The 27,752-nt window shown below is 41.4% G+C and overlaps 1 protein-coding gene across 3 annotated transcripts in view; it reads right to left on the reverse strand.

Annotated features, from left to right (window-relative positions):
- The window catches only part of INPP4B (inositol polyphosphate-4-phosphatase type II B), a 428,879-nt gene that overhangs the window by 222,742 nt on the left and 178,385 nt on the right, over nucleotides 1–27,752 (reverse strand). For 2 of the 3 annotated variants that reach the window (XM_054990215.1, XM_054990214.1), the window contains 2 exons: nucleotides 18,880–18,998; nucleotides 10,814–10,930 (listed from right to left, as the gene is read on the reverse strand). The exons of the other annotated variant lie outside the window; for it this stretch is intronic. In XM_054990215.1, the coding sequence (XP_054846190.1) occupies nucleotides 10,814–10,930; nucleotides 18,880–18,998 (236 nt within the window). The remainder of the gene's footprint in view (nucleotides 1–10,813; nucleotides 10,931–18,879; nucleotides 18,999–27,752) is intronic. 3 annotated transcript variants of the gene reach the window in all.

Raw genomic sequence — 27,752 nt, forward strand, 5'->3', positions numbered from 1 at the left:
CTTGCATTACAACATTTAATAAAATGCATACATGGGCTGCTGCCAATCAGAAAAATTTACCTCACTTGAGCTGAGTCCGCACGGGTCTGAGGACAAGACCTTTGTTATCCATTCAAGGTGTTATTGCAAAAATTCTGATACACATTGAATTGTGTACCATGAAAACCTTGCACGAGTACAACACAGAAAAAGACAGTCAGTAGCTAGCAGAGCAACACAAAGAACATTTTTGACTGAATCTGTCTAATGAGAATGCAGGAGCAGACTGCACTGGGTCTAAGCATCTTCCATGGAGGTTGGAATTTTTACTGTTTTTAACAGAGGTATATTCATGGCTTGTCTACTTGCATTTTGTGAAGAGTATGTCCCTATTTCTTCTTCCTCTGAGCTTTAACTAGGCAATAGGCAGCCTTTGGTCACAGAAAAATGTCAGGTGCCATTGAACATCAGGCATGGATAAACCAGACAGCTGCCTCCAAATTATAGGTCTGCTCACTTGACGAATATTCTCAGTCATTTCATTCCAGATACTTTTTGAAGTACAAGAAAGGGAGGCTCCCCAGAACATGATTACAAAGTATTGGTATGCTGATGCTTCTTCTGTACAACACTTGGCACTCTGGAACCAAGGTGCTATGAAATAAAGGGCATCTATCATGCTATTAAACAAAAGTGTGTCCTGCCCAGTCAGACCTGCATCTATGGCATACAACCTCATATACAAACAAAACATAAACATTTATGCATGATGTAGTATCATACACCAAAGAGAGGTTATGTTTTCTCATTTCAAAATTAATAATACTGGAAGGAACTGATCTAACCCCGCTATGTTTAAAATGAAACTCAGTAGGCCAGAACAGAAATACACTCAGCTAGTGATGAATCAAGCTGAAAACAGTCACATATTGTGGCTGTGCTCATGTTTGACAACCCCACTATCTTTATAGTCCTGGCAAAACCCAGAGGTTGATTAGGTCCCTTATGGGACCTAACTGGCTTCTATTCATTTGGTTTGAGGGGCCATGTATCGTGCAGACTTGAGCTAGAAGTATTTAGTTTGCGGAGCACATTACAGTCGCTTTCACATGTCCTTAATGAGACGGCCTGCCAATGGAACTTTGGCAGGTTATCTCACTCATTACATACATCATCTTTTCCCATGTGCAAGCAGGTCATGACGATCCCGCTTTTTAAGTGTTTTTTGTGAAACTTGTTTTAGTCTGTTTTCATTTTTGATGCCTTTTTTCCGTGTGATTATCTAGTATATCAATGCATGTGGATGATTTTTTGCACTTTTGAAGTGCCCTCCCACAAATCTCCAACCCCTCCTCTCGCTATTATCCCTCCCACACATGCATTTGACTTGCGTGTGCAATTATATAACCCCCCCTTTTAAAAAATGTTTTTAGTGGTCCTTACGCTATTACAATATCTATGTATACAAAGGGAATCATACTGCAGTGCTTGCTACATTGGATCACTCAGCAATCAGACTATCAGTCTAGGAACTACATTGGGAATGGAATGCCATTTCTGATTTTATTTCAAACTAGCAATAAGGCTCATTGTTTGGGAAAATACAACGGGTCCTAGCAGCGCTCCCCCTCCCCATGCTTCTCCCTATGGCATCAGTCAAGGGGGGGATCGGGGAAGAGAGCAGGGGCTCCCTCCTCCTCCAATCTCTCAGCCACCTCTTGCCTTGTGCGTGGATCTCCCAAGGCCCCAAGAAGGTGGCGGGGAACCCTGCCCCTGCTACTGTGGGACTTTGGGATGGCCTCGCCACCGCATTGAGCCTTCCCACAACCGCGCTGCACCCTTCTGGGTCTCTGGAAGCCCCAAGGAGGCAGTGGGGAGGCAAACTGTTTTGCTCCTCACTCGCTTCTTATCCCTGCATACTGTGCCTCTGGAGTGAATGGTGAGGAACACGGTTTGCCTCTTATATAGTAGGATACGGAATCGTGCGATCACACTACTCTACTGTTGGCGTATTTATTAAACACCTTTGCATTTAAAACTTTGAGCAGGAAATCAACAGTAGAGAACAGAGTACTGTGCATGCCCAGTGTCTACAGAAGCTGAAAGACAGGACAACAGTATAGCACAATCCCGCATGCGCTCAAAAAAAAAAAAAGGGAAAGTTGGGTAGGAGCGCACCTACGTTATTTGTGACGAGGCGCAGATAAAGAATGTGTTTTCTGTTTTGGGACCTTTTTTCCCCGCAACAAACACCCACAAAACACGCATAAGGATGATGTATGTGGAAGGTAAGTTCTCGAAGTGGATCAGGAAGATGCGGCTTAGGGACAAGGAAAACCCAAAAAAGTTGGAGTGTGTGGAAGCGACCTAACTGTACTCTTATCAGTTTCAATACTGGCTATCCACTGAGTACTACCGCACTAGATACTACTTGAATTTCCTCCCAATTCTGATCACTGATCACAGCCACTTCAGCAATCAAACAAGTGGGATACGTTCCCTTTTTGTTTTCTGAGACTGAAAGCTCCTCCTTTCCCAAAGGCCAGGCTTTCCAATCTCTGGGTTCGTTTCTGGGGTGTACCCATGCACAAGTCATGAATTAAAGACTCAGCTTAAATAAAAGATAAATCTATTAGCTTAAGGAGTATTTGCAAAAAGCATGAAGCACTCTTACACAGGCAATAAATCTTAAAATAAGAAAGCCTTACTGTTGCTAGACAATAAAAACTTCCTATCTAAAACCTGAGAGCTAGCTAGCTACCTAGGCGTCTCTGTATGGCATCTATTGTTGCTTATCTCACCCATCTATTAGAATACAAGCCCTCTCCCATGCCTAGATGATCTGGCATACGAACATGCTGAGGTGATAAATAGCATGCCAGCCATGAGCCAATTACAGAGGGGTGCAGCAGGCTTCTCTTCAAATGTTCTGGTGGCAGACCTGAGAGTAAACTGCGCCTATCAGGTCCATCACCTATCCCCACTCCTGACTTGGCTGGTCAGCTCTGACTGGCTGGCCAGGAATTTGAACAGGGCAACACATGCCACCCTGCAGGGGGCAGGGGGGAGCCACAAAAGATGGCCAGCACCCAAGCCACATATCCCCACCCCATGGGTTGCAACAGGGTCACACCAGTTAAGTCTGGGGGCCAGTGTTTATGAAGCACATTAACTCTACCCTTGTCAATTCCAGTACTGGCTGTCCATTGAGTGCCACTGCACTAGATACTAGTTGAATTTCTAATAATAATTTTCTTCTTTTTCCTTAATGCATAGTATTTGTTTTTTCTAATAGTGCAAAATATAACAAATGATTCTGCACCACTCATGTTTAGATGTTATCCTTGCTTAGCTGAAGATCTGTACCCATTACATGTCATTAACTATTTTTCATCTAAACTGTACAGACTTTTAATAAAGCCCTTTTATAAAGCAGAATAAAAATGTTTGACCTTTCAATAAGAATGGAACCCGTAACTTCCCAAAGAAAGACTAAATGGATTTTTAAAGGAAAATATTAAAATCATTACCTTTTAACATGGGTCAGATATTTCAAAACAGTCTCTGTACTAATGGAAACACAAAACACTACATTGCAGATAATATAGAGCAATGATGCATTTTAAGTTACACAAATTTGTTTTTCAACATCTTAAATATTCAAAGATACTACAGAAGAAAAACAGGAGTTATAAAATGAAAGCGATTGAGACCAGTGTCTATATTGCATGACTTCATTTAATCATATGCTAGATGAAACCATCTCAAGACAGCAGTGAACAGAGTAAGAGACACATTATCTTGGAGCAGAGTGTAATAGAATCTGAATAACGGAGATTCAACTGTTTCGAAAGGAAAATAATAGGGGAGAAAATGCTGGAAAAAAACGGGTAAGGAAAAAGGTAAACCTGAATTAGTTTCATAATCCTTGAGTGCTACAAGAACAATTTCTACATGTTTTTGAAAGTAAGCCATGAGCATCGGCTTAAATATTCCAATTTAGTGTAGCACAACATATTAGCCTTGCCCATCTATCTGTTTGTATTTATGAAGACAAAGGGTTAATGGTAGTTAACTGAAAGTCGACACCGAACTATGTGGTGTAAGAAAATACTAGATTTTATTTAAAAATGTTCTCCCCCCACCAAACTAGAAGTATTCACAGAAAACAGACCACAAACATATCCAGTAACTTCCCCCCCCAAAACCTCACCTGCAACATAGCTTTCCCCCATCACCTGGGTTGTTTAACAGCCAGAGCTGTGGTGTATTTATTGTATACATTACAATGGAACCGTCCGTTCCCCACTCTGACGTGCGTTTGTTTAATCTCAAGGGATGGAGCCCCTGCTAGTTAGTTCTATTTGTTAGTTGGAATTTTAGACTGGATGAGCTCCCTTGTCCAAAAACCAACTGCTCCCATCCCTGTATCTTCTTGCTAATAAATGGATGTTGTTTTGAATCTAAGAGCAGGAACTTGAGTACTCTATTCCTGACTTGCAAGCAAAAAGAAAAAAAAGGGCAAATTATGCCAAACTGGCATAGAGATTTGTGATATAGCTCAACGGCCAAAAGGGAACACAAAATTTGGCTTCAAAAACAATTTTAAATACCTACTTGTTCTATTCTTTCCCTACTAAATTTGCCCAAAGTGAGTTTTTTTCTTCCCTGTTTAAAAATCAAATCTTTGCAATCACTGGATTAAAAAAATACAAACAAATTAAAAGTGCTCACTGAGGGGCTCCAATATTTAAAGAAACAATATTTAGAAAAGAAACGTCAGGGATGTTTTGAAAGTTTTATCTATTTGGGGCGGGGGGCAAAGCCATCAGGAGACCCAAAAGTCAGAGAGATAAGCTTTGCTTCACTAATCTCCTTTATTGATCGCTCTGGGAAGCCATCAATAGAGCTGCACTTCAGAGTTGCCATGTCCCTGTTGAATTTCAGTGCTTAAGTATGTCCAAACTGCCTAAGTGGTTGGTTTTATTTTCACACTTTCATGTAAGCTTTGCACAAGATATGTCACTCTCAAAAATTTCTTCATTCAGTTGCATAGATTAGGAGCTATCAATTATTTAAATAAAAAGCTCATCAGAGTTTCACAATTAAAAATCATAAATGGTATTACTTTCTTCAATTTACAGACAGAAAACTTAGATAAATGACTTGTGCAACATCACACTGGACAGAAAATTCAGTGGCCAAGCAGGGAGTACATATTATCCCTCAAGCTCTAATTACAAAACCTTTATCATATAATTGCCAATTCTTGATGTTAAATTTTAACAAGTATAGGAATAAACAGATTATGTGAATTTGAGATTGACACTTTGATTAACCTGCATAAACCAAAATCCACATTCAATCTTCACAAATATGTCATTATTTATTTATTTAGGATGTTTCTATGGCTGTCTTTTTAGAGTCCTGCTCAAGGCAGTTTACAATTAAAATCATCACAATATTAAAAAACAATCCATTGGACATAAGCAGTATAAAAACTATGCATAAAACAGAAGCAGGCTATTAAAAAACTGGTAAAATAAAACCTCTAATTAAAGCCTGGGTAAAAAGATGTATTTTGGCCAACTGCTTAAGAGAAAATAAAATAGGTGTCAGGTGACCTTCAAGGGGGAGTATTACCAGCTCCAGGTTGAGAAATTACTGAAGATTTTTTTTGGGGGGGGAGCCTGGAGAGGGTGGGATTTAGGGAGAGGAGGGGCCTCTTCAGGGTTTAATCGCATAAAGTTCACCCTCCAAAGCAGACATTTTCTTCAAGGGAACTGATCTCTATAGCCTGGAGATCAGTTGTAATTCCAAGAGATCTCCAGCCACCACCTAAAGGCTGGCAACTCTATCGAATGTTGAGGTGCCACAACAGAAAATATTCAGTGTGTTTATTCACCATCCACCTGTCCTCTGAAGATGAGGGAACAGAGCACAGGGTTTGACAGACAGATTTGAACTGGGGCACTGGATAGTATGTCAGAAAACAGTCCTTCAGGTTCCTTGGCCTCAAGCCATTTAGGATCTTAAAGGTAAGAACCTGGACTTTTAATTGAGTCTGATGGGTAACCAAGAATTAAAACAGCTGTGGGGGGTGTTTCAACACATGGAAAGGTATGGGAGGAAACAAGATTGTCTAGCCCCACCATGCTGTGGGCTTGCAGAATCTTTAAATGACCAAATTTTTCTCTAAAATACTGCTGCACACCACAAGTTGAACCTGTGGATGCTGTAACATCTAGTTTGGTCCCGAGCTTCAAGGTAACATTAGATTCATGCCTTCAAATGGAGGACTGGATTTCAAAGTGTCTTTGACCAGTTTCAGGTAGTTTGCCAGCTACGATCCTTCCTTGAGAATTACTGCAATGAATTCTATGAGGGAATTTCTTTTGAAGATCATCCAGAAGCTTCAACTGAAAGTGATAGTGAGATTGTGGACTGGTATACAAATTTCAGGAAATTAATTCACCAGTTTTCAAAAGAACTACACTAGCTACTATCAATTTGCATTCCAGTTGTTCAAAATGCTTGAAGATCATGGTCTGTGTGACCCTTTTTTTTAGTGTGTAGGTATACTCGGATGTACAATCAAAATCATCAAGATGAAAACTAGACTACAAACCCTTTCCCACACAATGCAGGGAGTATTTGACATGGGAGTGTATTACTGGCATTCTGAATTGATACAGTCCCAGGAGGGCTCCACCACATTTTTATCGAATATGTAGCCTAGAAAACAATCTAATATAACTGTTGGCTGAGCAATTCAATTTCAATGCAATCTTAAGCAGAGTTACACTCTTCTAAGTCAATTGACTTCAATGGGTATAACTTTGCTTAGACTGGCACTGATTGTTGTCCAGTCATAGGCACTACACTTGAGAAAGTTATTTCTAGGAATCAACCTGACACAGATAGTTAGAAGGATTAAATGGGAATGCTCTAGAGTAAGGATCTGACAGAGTCCAGGGTGTAGTCTGAGTGTCTTGGACATTTTAATTAGCCAACTGCCCTGTGGCAAGAGTATCAGGGCCAATGAACCCCCATCGCTCATACAACAGAACCAGTGTTTTTGTTCCCTGGGCAAGAAGTTCAATAAATACACATCCATAGTCGGTGTTCTTCAGTCATTATTCAATACATTGTATACACTGGACAATATATTGGCTAGTGCTCTTCAGTCATTTAAACACTATAATGCCAGGCAAATCTAAAGATGAACATTTTGTGGTTTTGAGCTAATTATAAAAACTTTATTATGCATCTAAATCAGGAGGGCAATAGGCATTAAAAATAAGCATGTTTCAGTATTTCTAATCTCTTTTTTCTAGAACAATGATCTAAACAATTGCAACATTGAGACAAAACTCATCTATAATGTTATCAAGACAGTCTGACTTAAGTCAGTGAAACATAAAGTAAACTGGCTTATGGCAATGTGGAAATAAAATACTTGTGATGTGGAAACAGATGTCAGCATAGATTTTTCAGAAAGCTGAATCTCCCACTGCTTTCAGTGCATGGTTTCTCCTCCTAATTTTAAAATTATACTTGTAATCCACAACTCAAGCAGAACTTTGAAGAGGCAGCATAGAAATATATAAATAAATAAACCCCAGAGTCTGAAATATTTCCACTGCATCAATGGGATAACCCCAGGGCAAGAGACTTGATAATTGTAGTCCATTACTCTGTTTCACAAACTGAACATTTTTAGTCCAACTCCTATTGCTAATAGAACTATTTGCTGTTAAAGCACCCAGTTGTATTAAACACAGTATTATGTATAAAATTTCAGCAATGGTGCTGCTTTCTTTTGCTAGGCTTACAACAAATACAACAGCAAAATGTTATGAAAACATCATATACTCAAAATATAAGTACAGCCAGAACAACAGAAAAGAACACAACTGTTTAAGTTAAATGTGGTTATAGCTGTTTATGTGTGTGAAAAAGAGAAAGACAGGCAGACTGACGGACAGAGACAGTATTTGCACCAAATATGCCGGGACCAAAAGGTTTGCTGCTACCTCTGAGTAGCAACCTTGGAGGAACGCAAATCCATCTCTTCTTCTTGTACTCAGCAGAATCCATGTATGGCCACATCAGCAGTAGCACAGGAGAGGAGGATGGTCATATGGGCTGCTTCAAGGATTAGGTAACATTTTGGTACCAGAATTAAATATATGGTGAACTAGAGGATGTCACAAAATGGAAACACATTGAATCAAAATTGCCTTAGCTCCAAATCAGTGTTCAAGTCATGAAGCTATCTTTCCCTGTTTGAACATGGCATCATTAAGGGCTCCTATTCACAACCTTCCCAGTTTACTATTCCAAACTAAGGCATGAATATTGTTATGTAATACTATATTCATTCTTAGAACATTCTAATTATTTGAAGAAATAGTTGTATTTCTTTTAGTAATTCTAAGTACTGGAAATACTGAGTTGCTATCAATGATTCCCTTTCAGTAACTAAGAAACGTTGCACCCATTAAAGGAGGTTATTTTGTCAGAGAAAGGCTGCTGCTGCTGCAGAAAGATTGGAAGAGAGTCAATGGAGACAACAGAATGTTATGCAACCAAAATGAATTAATTCTAAACACCTTTTTAAAAAAAAATGCATTTGAAAATATTCTTCAGGTAACAATAAACTCTTCTTAACTAATAGCAGTGCAGCTCAGACTGAAGCCAGTTAACATCTACCATATATACTAATGGAAAACCAGATGTTAGACTGAGTTCATAGATAACAACAAACCATGTTTATTCATTATGGGAACAAGGCTTGAAAATCACTGGACACGTACACTCTCTGGCCTTCACCTTACGCATTACTTGGATATGGAAAATTCCCTTATTACCTACAAACCAGTGTTTGTAGAGAATATCATGTTTTGACATTATGCCTGAATACAGCCTCTGTCCATAACATATTCATTCTATATTTATTTATTTATTTGATTCGTATTCCACCCTCCCCGCACCAGCAGGCTCAGGGTGAATACCAATTAATACAATAATATAAAATACAGTATCTTTAAAACCAATAAAACATCTTAAATATTTAAAAAAGAACACACACAACAAGCAATACATATGTGATATGTGAGTATCATTCTTTTTTCCCCTCCAGAAGTAAAAAGAATCCCATGACAACAACAGCCTCATAACTTCTTTATATTCCCCTTTTTATGCACTAGGTAGAATATTTGACAACTGTTCTATGTACTGTTTTTAAAAGATGTATTTGAATACAAATATAAAGAAAGCAAAAAATGATACTACAAAGAATTTTTTTAAGTATTGTTGCTTGCTTGAAAATCTAGGTATTAAAAGAAAATAAATGAACGAACTTTAGAGTACTTGCAAGATATATGATGGTATGAAGTCCTTATTTATATACCCCTTGCTAGCATTGTGATTGTAAGCAACTTATGATTCAGTTTTTTAAACAGTAAATTTTCTAGTAATATGTAATACATAGGACTTTTCAGAAGAGGTGACAAAAGGCCTGCAAGAACGGGAGTTATAACTAGACATGGGCATGAACAGCATTATGAATGCAAAAAAGCCCATGAACAGCCTCTTTGGCAGTTCGCGAACAGGCTGTTCGTGAGGCCACATTTCAAATGAACAGGTGGTTGTTGGAAGCCTTGTTTGTTGCTATTCATTGCTGTTCATCAAGCCAGACAGTCTGGCACATGCAATCAATTCACATGGCGACTCAGGCAGAGATTGTCTGAACTCCTGCTGTTGCACTGAAAACCCAAAATCAAAGAGGAGTTTAAATGCCCCTTTCCGAGCTGCTGCTCAGTGGCACGGAAAGGGGCATTTAAACCCCTGAATCAGATGCTTGTTGGGGGCTTCCCCTATGAGCGGCTGAGTGCCGGCTGCCCCTCTCCTGGTGCGAGAGAGATGGGGAGAATCTCCCCATCCCTCTTAGCACCAGGAGAGCCGGCACCACATGGTTTCTTCTGCCCAGTGCAAGAGGGACAGGGAGAAGCCCCAAGATGCTGGCCCTGCTGGGTGTGAGCGGGACAGGGAGAATCTCCCTGCCTTGCTTGCACGGGGCAGGAGCAGCCCCAGGGTGCCGGCCCTGCCCGGTGTGAGCGGGACAGGGAGAATCTCCCCGCACCAGTCACACTGGGCAGGAGCAGCCCGGCAGCACTGGGGTGGGGCAGGGGGTGGGGGGTTGTTTAAAAGGCCCTGCTGCCTGCAAGTGGCAGGACAGGACCCTTTAAACTATCAGCTGGCAGGTGGCAGGAGGGAATCCCCCCGCCGCCTGCCAGCTGGTAGTTTAAAGGGATCTTTAAAGGGCCAGGTAAATGGATTAGAGGGGAGGGGGCTAAGGAGGGGGGTGGGGTGGGGCTGCAGGCTCCCACAAACAACAAACAACGAACATGTTTGTGACAGCATCATGTTCGTCAATGTTTGTTGTTTGTGGACGGCTACGAACCACAAACAGCGTGTTTGGTTTTTTCGCATTCGTACCCATGTCTAGTTATAACATGAGAATGATTCAACCCCAAATTGATTATCATTCTATCACTCCTCAAGTAAAAGGCTTCTAGCTATAACTTGAATTTTTAGGTATAGTAATTTTCTAATCTCAAATCTATTCCACATGCTAGCAGCGTCCTTTAACAGAAAAGCCACATACACTCTTTCTCGTGTTAACTAACACCCACCATGTTGCAACAGGAAAAAAATTACAACACTTAGTAGTAACTTTTAAGGATGGCCAAGGATCAAAAACAACCCATTAAAAGACCAATCACACCGCCATACAATATTTTAGCAAAAGAAGCATCAAGGCACTTACCGTGTCATGAGATTTATCCTTAACATCATAGACTGTTAGTTTTATTTTCGACTCCTCATAGATAGGGTAATCCGGTGGGAACGTCACACCAGTCAGAAACAGTGGGTCTCTTGTTCCCTGCATAGCATAGGCACATCACTCAGATTTAGCAAGGTAGCAGCTGTGCAACATGCTGCATGCTATTACAGACGATGACACAGAAATGGAAGGCCCTGCTTCTCATATAGTAAACAGAGATTCAGATTGCCAGTTGTCAGAGCCAGAAACACAAAATATAATACCACAGCAAATGCTTACTCAGACTGAAGACAGATGTGTTTCAGGTTACAGAAGCAGAGTTTATGATGACCACTGACAGCCTCAGGCAATTGTGTAAGTATATGTCAGAACTCTTCTAATTAGGAACAGCAATTCATCCATCCATCCATCCATCCATCCATCCATATTCTAAACCATAAAAAGTCCAGCAATCATATGTTACAATTGAAGCAAAAGAGGGGAAAATATGGGCAACACTAGGCAGGATGAGAAATAGCTGTCATGAAATTTCCACCTCACAGCCTTGCATGTTTCACATCTCTCTGCAATTACATTCTTTTAATCCTCATATTTGTATTAGTGTATAACAGAGGAAGAAAACTAGGTAAAATGACACTGTCAATGAAACCCACAAGTTTTGACCCTAAAACAGAAGAGAAAAAAGATGTGGATAACAATCAAGGTAATTGCTATGACTGGAGAATAAGTATTGCTTAAAAATATTAGATGTATTTAAAATATGTACAGCATTTTTACCAATCTAAGTAATGGCATCTTCTTAAGCAATTGCATTTGATCAAGTTGACTTAGATGGAGGTATTTCCATTTCCCCCCTTATTTTAATACTATGTGCCTTTCATACATCAGAACTTTGAGGTTTAAGGTTATGGTTACCACAAGTAACTCCACTTAATAGATACAAAATTAAAATGTGAACTTTTGCTTAATATTCTCCACTATATATAGCATCACATAAATGGGAATTAAGTCTAATTTACCAAAATATATGTTAAATCTATGGGAAGGCAGCATTGTATGGCCCAGGGATTCCTAATGTGCTGTCTGTGGGTAGTATTGCACCCACTGACACCTTTCTTAGTGCCCGCCAAGTGTTTTTTAAAAATGGGCAGGACCAGGTGGGGCTTTTGCCCAGCAAGGTTTCTGATTGGCTTTTGGAAATTTGATTGGCTGTGCAGCTACTACCCAATAAAGGATCTTTACTGTAAGACCTACAGTAAGCTGCAGCAGTCATTTTGTGGCTTGCTCCACCTCCTGCAGCAGCTATTTTGTAGCAGCCATTTTGTGCTGCTGGTATAGCCTGATCTTGTTCAGAACTCAGAAGTGAAGCAGGGTCAGTACTTGATAGAAGACCACCAAGGAAGACTGGGATTGCTCTGGGGTTGCTTCTCACTTTGATGGGATTGCCATAAGTTGATTGCAACTTGATGGCACACAAATACATACATATGGTTGTTGTGGGTTTTCCAGGCTGTATTGCCGTGGTCTTGGCATTGTAGTTCCTGACGTTTCGCCAGCAGCTGTGGCTGGCATCTTAAGAGGTGTAGTAGTTGGAAGTGTTGTCAGACTGCACAGGGAAGCCATTGAAATTCACAAGCATAAGCAAAACTTCAACAGGAAAGAAGAAACCTTAAGAATGAACAGAGCATGGTTTCCAGTTCTGAAAAACACCAGGCTAACAAAACACTCTATACTCGACAATAGCCCCGCAGAGAAGATTAGCACATCAAGCACCAATCCATATGCAAAAGAACCTCCTCAGGATACAGTGAAGCCTCCCGCCATTAGCATTCCACACCCTGGGAAACTCTTACAGGATGACTCAGCTCAACCCCACCCCTCCTGAGTAGATACAAATGACCTGCCAACATCTTTTCCACACTGTGACACTGAGAGATCTCTGTCTTTTGGTGCTACACCTCTGAAGATGCCAGCCACAGCTGCTGGCGAAACGTCAGGAACTACAATGCCAAGACCACGGCAATACAGCCCAGAAAACCCACAACAACCATCGTTCTCCGGCCATGAAAGCCTTCGACAATACATAAATACATACATAAGTTGTGACAGACAGGACTGGTTCCAGTTCTGTCTCTCCTGTGAAACAGCCAATAAGAGCTGGCAGAATGCTGGGCCAGAGAAAGTTGGAGTCTGTTGGAAAGGAGTTACTGAGGGAGAGAAAGTTTGGAGGCTGATAAAAAAAAACAGCAGAGAGATAGCTGGCTGTTAATCTGTTCTGTTACACAGTCTCTCTACATGGGACTGCTTACACAAGGATGCTCGAGTGTAGGGAGATGTAATATTAGCTAGGAAGCATAGTCTATTTCACCTCTCTAAAAGAAGATATTTTAAAAAGACAGAGCCAGCAGAGATCTCTCCTCAGAGGGTTTGTTAATTTCATCTTCGCCTCCCCAAAGGCTCTTTCAATTAACTAACCCTCTGAGGAGTGCTCTCTGCTGGCTCTGGCTCTTTAAACTATCTTCTTGTAGAAAGGTGAAATGTTAGCCAAAAAACTATGCTTCTTGTCTAACATTGTGTCTCCCTACACTTGAGCGTCCTCATGTAAGAGTTCTTGTGTAGAGAGACTCATAGTAATCATTCCCTATTTGACCACAATATATCTAAGAATTTTGAACTTATTCTCTCTTATTTTCTATGTTATAAACAAATAAAAGTTATTCTTCATGTTGTTTTAACACAGGCTGGTGTGATGTTGCTGGTTGAGGGGAAACAGGACACACACAAACCTCAAACACTCTGGTCACAAACAATGGGCCAAGTTTAAGTAAATGGTGGCAGTGATTAGGGATAGTAAAACAGAGTTCCTTTCCCCCAATAGACCTAGGCAGTAAATACAGGGAATGCGCTGCCTGTCTATTGGAGCCTCTGGAAAGAGGAACGAGGGGACCAATGTGGATTTGGGTCTCTACCTGATAAATTTGAGGTTAGACAGGTGGTGTATTGTGACATCCCTTAACTGCCTGCAAAGCCCCAAATCTGTGAAGGGAGGTTTATGGTGAGTGGGTGTGTAAGGGAGTCACATATATTAATCTAATTATCAAACTATACATATCTTTTCCCTCTAAGTCTGAACATTCTGGGGTCATTTTGTAGAAAAAGAGCTGGAGGAACTCATTAGAATAACTCATTAGCATGTCTCATTAGCATATGCCACGCCCCTTGACATCACTGGAAATGTGTCATTAGCACAACTGGTTTGCATATGACATACCCCCTGACATCACCTATCCTGGCTGTTTTGGACCCTATCCTGGCCACTGAGGGCTGAAATTGGGCCCAAAATGACAAAAAAGGGGCTCAAAATGGCCGAAAAGGGGCCCAAAATGGTCAGGATCGGGCCGCTGCTGAGCAGGAGAGTGATCCACCACCCATCAGAGGCCTGATCCAGGCTGTTTCGGCCCCAATCCAGGATGAAAGGGGCCCAAAATGGCTGAGAGTCAGGTGGGTGGGGCCACCTGACATTTGACCTCTTTGTGGAACTGCCGGAACTGCATTCCTGTGCATTCCCCCTCGAAATGAGCCCTGCTGGTCACTAACTTCTGAAAACACAGAAATAGCAGAAAAAGTAGGATGCCATCTTAATCTCATGTTCACTGAAAACACTACCAGCTCTAGAAAGAAACCAGACTTCACTCTACTCCTATCTCTCAGATCGTTAATCTAGTACTCTCATCAATTAATTACTAAGACATTTAGCATAAAGCAATTCCACCACATCTAGGGTTGTCAGGTCCCTGGAGCCCAAACCGAGGGACTGAGGGGGTTGGGAGGGATAAGCACTTTGGGAGTACTTACCTTGCACGTGCACTGCAGAGCACTTCCTTATCATACCAAAAATGACACCATTCCCTGTGAGACAAGGAAGTGAAGAGCCCTGTATTGGCTCATTTTTATCAAATCATCCCTGCATGCGGCCTTCACTTCCTTGTTGTGCTGACCCATTCACTGAGCCTTTTTCCCCACCAGCCAGGTGAATGGAGGTGGAGGAGCAGGGGCTGGGAGCAGGGGGATCCCCTGTCCCCACCAGGGGAATGGGATCTCTAGCCACCTCATCACTAAAAAAACCCTGAGCTAAACCTATGCAAACATTCTTCTCTAAGAACTACTCGTACCCAGAGTGCCTCCAACACAACTCCTCCCTGTCCAGATACTCCCCCCTTTCTTATTCTTCTTTAAAATATTCCCAGGACCCTGGACCTCTGTCTTCCTCAACTTCAGCCCCTTCACTAGCTCACCTGGCTCTCTTTACATTCTAAGCTTCATGATAAAGGAAACTTTAGTTTTTAACTCAAGTTTTGGCCCTTTACGTGGAGCCAGACTCTACCTCAATATTCATGCCTTGCTTCATTATGTACCTTGAGATACCTTCTAAATCCAAACAAAAGAGCTCTAACTCTTAAAAATTTATTCCCTGAAAATCTAGATGGTCTCTAAGGTGCTACTGGAATGAGATCCGACGGTTCTACTGCAGACCAACATGGCTACCTACCTGAAACTATCTCCATGGAGAGTACCGCTTTGTCAGCAAGTCCCTTTTACCATTTCGGAGTGTGTCACTGTCCAGATCTGATACATTCCCCTAAGTCATGTATAAAACCTAAAACCGCAGGTCCTCTAGCCTAGGAGTCAGAGGGAGTGGAAGGGAGATGTCTTACTTCTGCCCAGACTATCATAGGCCCTTTTCGCACTTACGGTTTAAACCGCCATTTATGAGCATTCGCCCCGATCGCAGTGGCTTCGGCATTCCACCCGTTCATTTCACACTGTCCACTGCAGTTTCGATTTGGCATCTGTGCTTCATTTCAAACCCACTTTGAAGCCTCGGTGCAGTTTCGGGGCCTTGCAATTCACATCACACTTTTTAAAAAAAATTTGAACATGCATAGTAACGTTGCAATGTTGGAACCCTTCCCCCCTTTTTGCTGATTGGGCTGTCCCCTGCCCACTGGAGAGGCAATTGGTGGCAGAGTTCTGGGGGAAAACATGTACCACTCTCATTATTTTTTTTTAATCAAGCCAGGAAAGGGTTAAAATGCCCCCCGATTCATCCCCTCCCGGCAAGCCGAGGCTTGTTTCCAAAGGGCTGTGCAAAATGCTTCGGGGTTTCTTTTCTCTTTGGCAAAGTCTGAAACATGCCTGGGAGGGAGGGAAAAGCAGTCATTTAATCCTTTCCTGGCTTTTAAAGCCAGGAAGAAAGTGCAGTAACATTACAACGTTGCAACCCATTCTTGTCTTTAAAAAAAAAGTGTGTGTGTGCATACCCTAAGGGTGGAAGGAGAAAGCCACTATTTAACCCTTTCCTTGCTTTTAAAGCTAGCAGGGAATTAGCAGCAAGTTTAGGAATCATTCCTGGCTTTGGGAAAAAAATAAAAGGGCATGCATACCAGGAGGAAGGAAACCAACAGAGAAGCAGCCTTATGACCCTCACCTTGCTTTACTTAAAAAAAATGGTGGACAAGGAGTTCAGGGAGCTGAGGAGGGTGGGAGTGGTTAATTCTGTACAAACCAATCAGCTCCATGGAAAAGGAGGGGGGAGAGAAGCAAAAAGGGGGCAAAAGTGTCCACATTAGCAAAATATGGGCCAGCTGCCAGTCGGCAGCGGACTTAAAAAAACATCAGGGTATGTCCGCAGGGGGGAAAATCGGGGATACAGAGGACAAAAAGTGGGATTGCGTCCCATGACTGCTTTGAAAGTGTGAAAACCTTGCAAACATGGGATGTGGAACAGGTACAAACACGCTCTAAAAACCAAGTGCGAAAAGTACCATAGTGTAAGTTCTGGCTTAATGGAAAGTGGACTACATTTACAGAGATATATCTTCCAAATCATATATGATAATCCCCCCCAAAAAAATTTTGACAGGTATAGAGAAGCATTTTCCTTTTCCAAACTATTTTCTTAACAATGCTATCTTGACTAATAATTGATTCATAACTGAGTTGTACATGCATGTGAAGCCTGTAAACAAGAATGGCTCCGTTCAGAAGGTCTGATATAGGTGCAGGAGTCAGGAGTGAGATCAGTGGGCGCAACCTGTCCCTCTGTGCATTCGCTGTATACGGCACATAAGAATATGGCTTTTGAACAGAGGTTTCCAGGTCAGGAAATATTTTTTAAAATTACATTATTGATTATACCAAATTAAATTTGCAGATTCAGTTTAAAATTTAACAAGGAATAGCCTAAGCCAAAGAAGCATATGGAAAAACTGAGCTTTGCTGGACCCATAGTCACCTCAGGATACTACAGTTCCTTCAAATTAATTATCACTCCCCCTTCATATTTGTCGTAATATTTTAATAGAAATATTCAATTCTTTATATACTTAACAGTGCAAACCTAACCAGATGTTAATGGACTTAAAAAGGTATAATTCTGCTAAATATTTCATGTAAGTTTCCAAACCCAGAACATTGACCTTTAATGTTGCATTTTCATTCACACACTTAAAAACACACACACACACAATCCTAAATCCATGACTCCAGCAAGTTGGTGGTTTTTGTTTGTTGGTCAGTTTCTTTTGTTCAGTAATTGTCTCCCCAATATGACATGAGCAGTTTGAAGGAGAATAAAAGCAAGAAACATTTGTGTTAAAGTAATTTCATATTTATGCTTAAAACAAAAAAATTCCTCCTGAAATCTCCATGGAATAAGGCCAAATAAAAATCCAGAATTATTTATTAGCTCTTTTTGATTCTTAAAATGATTTTTTAAAATATAGCAACATTTGTAAAAGACATTTAATTTAATTGTGGAATATTAGCATCTAAATTCTTGAAGTCTTTCTTGATTATGTTTTCACTTGTAATGAGCTTCTCCAACTTTCAACAAAATCTTCCAGTCACAAAAAAAGAGTTGTAAACTGCTGCAAATTATAAGTTATGTCTTCTCTCAATGCTTATTCTATTACTGACAATCTTATTACAGGCTGGGATCCAAGGAACTCTGGACATATCTCTTAAATATCAGTTGTCTCTTCTAAATGATGGTTGAAACTGGATGACTTCCAAAATGGATTTTGATATGACATGGAGATCTACCAGTCAAAGAAAAGTTTTTTTTTTTTAAAAAAAACTACATAAAATGTTTAAAATATCTCATTGGATTATATAGTTTTTTTTATTTTTTTTATTTAGTGATATAGAAATGGAAAAATAAAATGAAATTAAATAAATAGTCAGAGCTTGCACACATACCTAGCGGTCTGCCCAGAGTCCTAGTAATAGGAAATGATTCAACATGTGCATGAATTATCTGTTCCAGCCAATGCAATAAAACTTGCCAGACAGTCTGCATTGAAACATCCTGCTGTTTATAGAATAAGTTACCCTTTTAAGACTGCTGATGGTTCAAAATGGGACAGCTAGTAACACAAGTTTGCTTAAAAAGCAATCCTTGAATGTTTGAAGGCTGCCTAGTTTAATTATTAGAAATATTTTCATTGAGACCCTGCATTCTTTCCCATCCTAATGTATATACCAAAACCCCTTAATTTACAAACTGATGACAGAAAACAGGAACTTTGTTTCTAAAGTAACATTCTGAGAAGGCAACAAGGTGGGAAAGCATTTCATGCCTTAAGATTAGCTGCAGTAAGCAGAAGCTGTAAATTTTTTCAATATAAAAAACAGCATGCATTTTTTCATGAAGTACAAAGTGTTGGGAATCAACAGAATGAAGACACAGAATGCACAACAATTTTCTTCACCAAAAGCTTGCATTTTAAGCTACTTCAACTTTTTAAAAACCAAATGGGAAACAATATTTTCCCAGCACTATCGCCGCTGACAAACGAAGAACTAAATGATTCTTTACACATTCTGTTTTTTCAGAAAAAAGTTGCTCCAAAAGTCAACATTGCAGCTGTTTGCATCAGTTAAATGCCAACAACAGCTTGCCTAACTTTAGGAAATGAAAGAAAGGAGGAAGAAAAAAAGACAGTCTTTTCAGTGACTAATGGTGATGCAACAAAGAAAGAGCTCACCTCCACAATTTCTGTGTTTGAATATCTAGCTGACGTCTGTTCCCCAGGATGCACCACTGTGATCTGCACAAATGTGTTCAGCTTCCGATCACGAGTAGGAGCTACTAGGTCTTTGCATGCTAAAAATGACACAAGACGAGAGAGGAGGGAAAGGGGGGGTAAACTGTAAAAGCAAATCACAGCGAAAACTTTGTTCTATGGCAACAAGAAACTTTGCTCTATGGCAGACCGAGTCATGTTTCTGAATTAAATCTCTAGAGACTTGCTGCTGATTTAGCAGAGGAAGTCCCTGGGAAGTCCTTTACAGAAATAGGAAATCACATGTTGGAAGCTAAACTGAGTTTTCATTTCCACTAACCATCTTAATAGCCCCAGCGAGGCTTCTCCATTAGAACCTCTTCATATGTATACGACATGCAAATATACAAGCACACAGATGTTCTAAGAATCCTAGTGAATAACTTCACAACTATCACATAAGTTGCCATGAAATCACTCTCAAACAGCCCAATTTAGTTATCTTTTATTGAGCAAACTGCATAATCTGTGACTGTTTGTTACATCCTGTCATTGATTATTCTAGCTTCTGTGTTCCACAATATCATTATAAAATTTCTTAATAGGGCTAATCACCAGGTAAGACATACCAGTCATTCACAGGATCTTAACTATTTTATTTCAAGACAGTAATTGTGCAGTTATTTGTAAGCTCATTAGGCATGCATCCAGACAACTTTTCTCACAACAACACTTTTGTGGCAGGGGAAGTCATCCATTACAAACTATGTACCACACGTACCTCAAGGCCAACCCTCAGCTAACAATTTTTTAAAGTACCTGAACAAACTTTGTGCAAGAAAACTTTGAACAGTGGGTTGGGGGAATCTGCATTTGCTTCCACCTCCTTCTTCCACAAGTACCACCACCACTGACGAAAGAGGTAGGAGGGCAATTTTATACCCTTACAGTATCCTCAGTTCAACCCCCAACTCAGAAGGTTATGAGCTCACATGAGTCTTGAAACCCTGGGAATCAACTTTCCTGGGGTCAGAAGGGACTGAATGATTTATTACCACCAGCACTTTCTGCTGATAGATCACAGGATACAACCTCATCTATGCTTTGTAATGTTTTATTAGTTATATGATGTTAGCATATAGATTAGAGATGGGCATGAACTGAAATATGAACCAAAGTTCATCACGAACCAGGCCAGTTTGTGGTTCGTGAACCAGCGGTTCATCAGAGCCCATTTCTGATGAACCGCCACGAAATTTAGGGCAGTTCGTTTGGTTTATTTTACAGTTCATCACTGCAGACAGCTTGGCACCGATCAATCAGTTTTCTAGGCAATGGGGGATGGGCTTTCTGCAGGCCTTCCGCTGACCCAGAAGTGGTGATTTGCTGGCCCGGAAGTGTTTACAAACCAAATGAACTGGTTTGCGAACCGGGGCAGGTTGATGAAAGTTCATGGTTCGTGAAACGTGACGAACCACGAATCGCATGTTTTGGTTGTTTTCTAGTTCATCCCATCTCTAATATAGATATAGCATACACATCCCACACCGGCTCAAATTGCCAAGGGGGTGGCAACGTATGACTTCGTGGCTGTCGTACGGCTAAGTGTGTTGGGTTGGGGAAAGCAATGGTGAACTACCCTGTAAAAACTTCACTGCGAGACTCTGCGGATCTCTCTCGACACGCTATAGGACAGAATGGCCTGGAGGGGGACGATCTACGGAGTAGCCGAGGGTCGGAGCGCGACTGTGTGGCTTGGATTGGATCGGGATACACATAAATGTTACAAATAAAAAATAGTTCTGCTGAACAAGAAAAGATCAGGAGGAAAACAGAGCTGCACTTACCTGTAACTTCTGTTCATCTAGATCTTCATGCAGGAACACATTGGGACTGCACTTGTGTAGGCCAGCCATCTGGAGCAGGATTAACAAGCTTTTAGGCTAATCGGGGCGGGGGGAGACTCCACCGTGAACTGATCCGAGCTGGTTTTTCCCACTGAAACAGTCATGTGGTAAAGAGGCTACCCCCCTTTTCCCTCAGTTCTCCTGTGCCGCCGTAAGCCTCTATTAACTTAACCCTCATAGAACTCACAGTGGGGCTGGAGGGAGGGAATGTGTTCCTGCACGAAGGAACCTAGATGAAACTTGATGAACAGAAATTACAGGTAAGTGCAACTCTGTTTTCATCTACGATCTTCAGTGCAGTCCCATGTTGGGAGACTCACAAGCTGTTCACCAAAGGAGGCGGGGTGATGCTCTCAGATGAAGAGAGATTGTAGAACTGCTTGCCCCACCGCAACCTCCCTTCTGGCGTTGACATCCACTGCATAGTGCTTGACAAATGTCTCTTCTGATGACCAAGTTGCTGCTTTGCAAATTTTTTCTAGCAGAACTCCACGCAGGAAGGCTGCTGATGTCGCCTGTCCCCTTGTTGAATGTGCCTTTAAACTGAACGGGCACAGAACTTTCACTGTTTTGTAACTTAGCCTAATTGCTAACAGTACTCATCTAGAAATAGTTTGGGCTGATGCTGCTTTACCTTTATTTTGTCCCGTGTGGCAGATAAAGAACGCTTGACTTTTATGAAATGCCTTTGTTCTATCCATATAAAATAAAACTGCCCTCTTAACATCCAATGTATGGAGCATTTGTTCCTTCGTGGACGTACGGTTAGGAAAAAACACTGGTAAGGATGAGCATTATGAAACATGAAACTTGGAAACCACCTTAGGTAAAAATTGAAGGCTGGTATGCATCACTACCTTGTCTGGGAAAATCTGCAGAAAAGGTGGATCCACTCTTAATGCCTGCAATTCACTGACCCTTCTAGCTGAAGGAAGTGCCAACAGAAAAGCTACTTTAGCCGATAGTAAAGCAAAGCTACACTTTGCTAATGATTTGAAGGGTTTAACCATAAGACTGGACAGCACTAATGACAATGACCACTGAGGTATTATCTAAATTCTCAGGGGATACAAATTGTATAACCACTTACGAAATAACTTAGAAAGAAAGTGGGAAAAAACTGTCTTACCATCTATATTGGCATGAAAGGCAGATATCGCTGCCAAATGAACTTTAATAGACGAAGAGGCTAAACCAGCATTGAGTAGAGACACTAAATAATCAAAAATGTTACTTAAAGGACACATCTCAGGGGGTATCCCCTTAGGATCAGCCCACAAAACAAATCTGTTCCATTTCAATGCATATGCATTTCTAGTAGAGGGATTACAAGCATTTAAAATAATATTTGCTAACTGAAAACTGAGAATTTAGTGTTTTATGAGCCACACAGTGTGTTCAGATCGTGGTGCCATGTCCTGCCAAAGAACAGCAAGTCTGGAACTACTGGTAGATGTGTGCAATTCCCCTTGGCCATGCTCTTGAGTATATGGAACCAGGGTTGATGTGGCCAGAAAGGGGCTATTAGGATACAGGTGGTCTGATCCACTATGATCTTGCAAACTTTTTTCTGAACTAGTGGAATTGTGGGGAAGGCATAAAAGAGGCCTCCCACCTATTTTATCTGGAAAGCATCCCCTCTTGAGTTCCTGCTGATTTGCCCCTTGAACAGAACTGAGATGCTTTCGTATTTTCCTGGGTGGCAAATAGGTCCATGTCTGGACACCCCCATTTCTGAAATATCTGATGAGCATATTTGTCTGACAGTACCCACTCATGATGGGAACTCCCTAATCTGTTTATGTAATCCACCTTTGTATTTTGGGAACCTGCAATACGGAGTCCAGAAAGCATAATATTTTGGGAAATAGCCCAGTCCCATAATCTGATGGTTTCTTGATAAAGTTTTGATGACGCTGTCCCTCCTTGTTCATTTATGTAAAAAACCATCATCATATTGTCTGAAAGGACCTGAAATCTTTTCCCCATCAGTATATCTGCAAGTAAGTTGTGAGTAATAAACCACTCTTAACTCCAAGAAATTAATATGGTGTTTTTTCTCACTCTCTGACCACACCCAATTGACGGTTGTGTCTTCACAATAGCCCCCCCAACCTTCCAAGGAGGCATCTGTTGTGATAGTGATGTCTTGAGTTGCTAATCCAAAGGGCGTCCCCTTATTCATATTAGTAGGATCTTTCCACCAAATGAGGGAACACAAAACTTTCCTCAGAATCGAGGATTTAGCTTGGGGTGACTGTGTCTGAGCATTAAACCTCTTAATAAACCACAGTTGTTGAGGTCTCATCCTCAAACGTGCTACAGGTACTACCACAGTAGTAGAGGCCATAAGACCTAAAAGGACCTGAATAGATTGAGATGATTGAAATCTACATCTTTGGAACACTTGTACTAGGGCCATTAACCTCTTACTACGATCAGGAGGTAAATATGCCTTATTAGATTAAGGCGTCCAGCATTGTTCCAATGAACTTTATCACTCTATTTGGTTCTTAATAGGATTTTTTTATGTTGACCACTAAACCCAGATTTTTGCAGGTGTCAAGTATCAGATCAACATGCGATTGTAGTTCTTCTGGTAACTGCGCAGTAAAAAGCCAGTCGTCCAAATAAGGATAGATAGCACATGAAGGACATTTGTCTTTCTTAATCCTGTAGAGGGCCTCAACCTTTTTTGTTGTGGCTGGGATGGACGCAGGCTTTTGACGCAGGTCATCCATTATCTCAGTGAAACCCTCTATCATTGGGAAGGCTACCACCTCTGGTGTGTCAGAATATATATACTTCAGGATATCATCCCGTGCTTTTGGCTGGGGTGCCGACACATCTATGTCTGAAGATTTTGCCATATGAATCATCTGTTCCACATATAACTTATAGTCAATAGTACGCAATTTCCTCTCAGACTCCCCCAACACTTCCTTGGGAGATGGTTCCGATGTGAAGCTGGGGTTCCATATGGATCCAAGAGGTTCTACCTCCGACTCTGACTCTATATCACGCCTCGACATTGACAGCCGGGTCCATGGGTACCATGTAAGTCCGATTCCCTCGATCTGCTTTGGACCTCTCTAGCCATTCCCGGTGCTAAGAATGGGTACTTCAGGAAATATTCTCAGTCATGCAGGTAGCTAGGCAAAGGATAAGGCGGTCTCTAGTATTGAGATCTCTCATTCAAGCTAGATTGTTGCCTCCGGCGTTTTGCCCTGTCAGATCCATCGCCCGATGCTACTGATGCTAAACTCTATCTCCCTTTGGATGGCAGGGACAGAGGTGTATGTTGACGTGACTCCGACAGGAGGGTCGGGTCTGGTGATGCTGCTCGCATCCAAGACTTATGCTTAGTTTTGTCTTTATGTTTGCATGCCTCCTCTGATCTGACTGGATGCGGGGACTTCAATCTTCCACTTCCCAGAGTAGAGACATCCCTTTCCACCAGTAACACGCTGGCCCTGGAATGGACGGATGCTGCGGTTTCTCAGGACTGAGATAGTGGATGACTCCAAGCCCTTGGAACCAATAGATCTGACGGCTACTCTGTGGAGGTTGGATCCAACGCCAATGCTTCTGTTACAGTTCCGGGGTCAGAATACTTAGCTCGCTCCACCAGGGCAGATGTCTTAGCTGCCAGGCTTGTGGAGCTGGACATCGCCTTTCCCCACAGAATTTCTTAAAGAGGGACTTAAAGAGGGACTTGAGACAGCTCCCGATGAACCCAATCAGCTGTGGGAGGGGAGAAAAAGGGAAAGGAAAAATTTTCCCAACTTACCCCTTTAGAAGTCCAGGGTTAACTATTTACAAAAAACCTACCTAAGAACTATTAACTATCCAACTAAGAACTAATCAATGGTAACAACAACTCTAATACTATAACTAACTTCGCTAAAACACTAAGCCTAGAAGAAACGTGTCTGCTCCTTGCAGCAGTAGAAAACAAACTGAGGGAGAAGGGGAGGTGGCCTCTTCACCACGCGACCGTTTTGGTGGGAAAAACCGGCTCGGATTGGTCCACAGGGGAGTCTGCCCCCCCCCCCCAATTAGTCTAAAAGCTTATAAATCCTGCTCCGGATGACTGGCCTGCGCAAGTGCAGTCCCCAATGTGGGACTGCACTGAAGACCATAGGTGAACATATTATTTCTCTCCTGCCACAAGATAGAAATAGCATGACAGCTCTCTTGACTGGAGGAAGGAAGAGAGCTGTATGAGTGACCAGTGGAAGAAAACAGTGCCAAGCTTGAAATCAGAGCAGTATGGCACCTAATGTGGAAAGTGGAGTTTGGAGAAGTTGGGTGCAGGAGGTGGCTGGAGCATGTGGTGAGACAAGTTGAGTGTGCCGAGATGAGTAGAAGCGGAAATGGCTATGATGGAGGATGAAAAAGGCAGCTATGAGGGAATCATGAGGAAGTGGGTGAATTTTTGAGGGAAGCTTGTTTGGGGGTAAGAAAGGGAAGGAAAAGGTGTGTCTCTGAGTTTTGCCAGAATGTGAGCATGGTGTAGACACCATGCTCATGTTTTAGTGATCATGCATAGGTTGGGACAAGATCAACACACTCATTCCCACTCCTCCTCTACATGTGTTACTTTCACCACAAATTTGTCTAGTGAACAGGGCTCGACTGTAAGTACAGTAAAGTACTTGTATTTCTAGTTAAAGCAGTTCAGAAAACAGGAGGTGAAAGAGGCTCTTCGCTGCCCAAGACCCTGAACAGCTGCTACTTGTACTGGGCTGGAGGACTAAAGGCAGTTTCAGGATTTTTTGTGAAATGATGAAGTCACTGGCGGGAACAGGGTGCAAGGGCCTCGTGCCAGGACTGATGGTTTGAATGATCTGCCACATACCAGACAAGAAGCCAAGTGACTTTTTTTTTAGTCTCTGGAACACTGCCTAGCTGCAATCTCACCATTTGTCAATGACATGTCAGAACATTCAGATCAACAGTCCCCAAACAAAAATCAAAACAAGGGAAAACTTGAGAAGATTCTCTTTCTTGTTAAATTTCGTCCCATTCACACACTTGAACAACAACCTAATAGCATATGGTCCTGTCCACATAAATCAGAAGTAAGAAATCTGTGCACCTGAGCATGAAACTTTCAGCAAATATCTGTTTACATACTTCAAAACTTTTTCTAGCAACCAAGAGTCAAAACTGTTTGATTTGTTAATATTGATATTTTTTAAAAAAGAAGCTTAAAAAAACATTTCCAGGAACCTCAAATTCAGTTTTTTAAAAATCAACACAGTATGTATGATAAGCCACGATTCTAAACTAGAATTTTTTAAATACTTAATATTTTGGAATTTTCATTGCATTACAATCATAATCATTTGCTCACCATCTAGAGGGAAATGACAGAAGCCCAAAACTGCTATCTCATTAATTGACCTAGAAAGAATTTCTACCTGACATTCTAAGGCCAATCAAAACCACCAAGATAATAATCATCATCCACAAATCAATGGCCACTGTGAGCCCTGAATGTCACACTCAAACAAGGTTTCTGATCCTGGCAACCTCTGTAGAATGTCACATTCTGCATCAGTCTTTTTAAAGGTCAAGCAACGCTTATTTGTTCATAGGAGAATACTGACCAGGCTCAAAATGTCTTACATTTCTACAGTCTATTTTCATTCTAGTGTACTAAATAATGTGCAATGTACTTTTAGTGCAATGTACTGACACAGCAATTTTAAGGCAAGTAGCCATGTTGGTCTCTAGTAGAAGAATGAGATTCAGGTCCAGTAGCACCTGAGAGACAAACTAGATTTCCAGGGTATGAGCTTTTGAGAGTCAAAACTCCCTTCACTGAAAGCCGACACCCTGGAAATTTAGTTGGTCTCTAAGTTGCTACTGGACCCGAACAATATTTTTAGGAAATTTAGTTTATGAAATATAACAAAAATATAAACAGAGAACCTTTCCTTTTGATGCTCAGCATTCCACTGCAAAATGGGGTATTCTCGCTGGCAATCTTCTCCATTGCCCAAGTGCAAGCAGGCAGACAGAATGATTGGATGAATTCCCACCCCCGCCACCGCACATATTTTTCCCATAAGCTTTCCTTTTGTTGTGGGGGCAGGCAGGATTGTTTTTGAAACAGCAGAGTAGTTACATGTTTGCCATTTGAGTCAGAAAAAGAGAGAGCTCTGAAAGACTAAGGATAAAGTTCTAAACAGGTCTACTCTCTGTTATTGAACTGTTATTCAATAGTGCTTAAATTGCAGCCTATGATTGAGGTCTCCCTTTCAAACATTTCAAAAGCAGATAGGAGGTGTTCTTCCCTTGTGAGGATGTGATTGGCAGGGAGGGAGAGAATTCGATTTCCTAGGTAGCAACAGGTTCCGGGGGGTGGGGGAGATCACTCATGTGAATTGGTTCCCGCCAACAGGGTTAATTAATAATGTAAGGCCTCTCTCCCCTTGGAATCTGATTGGTGAATGCTGTTCAGGAAAACAAGCTGCTGTCCCGCAAGGCAAGCCCAGTGCCTGCCTGCTGCTGAAAGGTACAAAATGAAACAGATAAACTTTTTAATGGGAGGGACTTGTTACAATTTAGTTTCCCAGATTTGATTCAGCATTCCAGAACCTGCTTTAACAAGCTGAACTGGCAATTTGTGTGTGTAATTTCAGCTCATTTTTTCTGTTTTGCACACTCCTACTCAAATTCACACCTTGTGCCTTTCTGAAGTGCCTTAACAAAGTTTTTACTCAGCATTCCAGCATCACTGAACCTCTTGAAAATCCCAATTTAACTGTCACTATTTCCAGCAGCATGGGCATTGGAAATCTGCAAACCCTAACTGTCCTAGACACAAGTCTGGCCTCCAGGCCCAGTTAAAACCATGAATCTGATTGGTTTTGCTGACAAATAGGACAGTCCTGGGGAGGACTTTAACAATCTCATTATAGAAACCTGCAATATTCA

Source organism: Eublepharis macularius, chromosome 10, assembly GCF_028583425.1.
Source record: "Eublepharis macularius isolate TG4126 chromosome 10, MPM_Emac_v1.0, whole genome shotgun sequence".
Taxonomy (NCBI): Eukaryota; Metazoa; Chordata; class Lepidosauria; order Squamata; family Eublepharidae; genus Eublepharis; species Eublepharis macularius.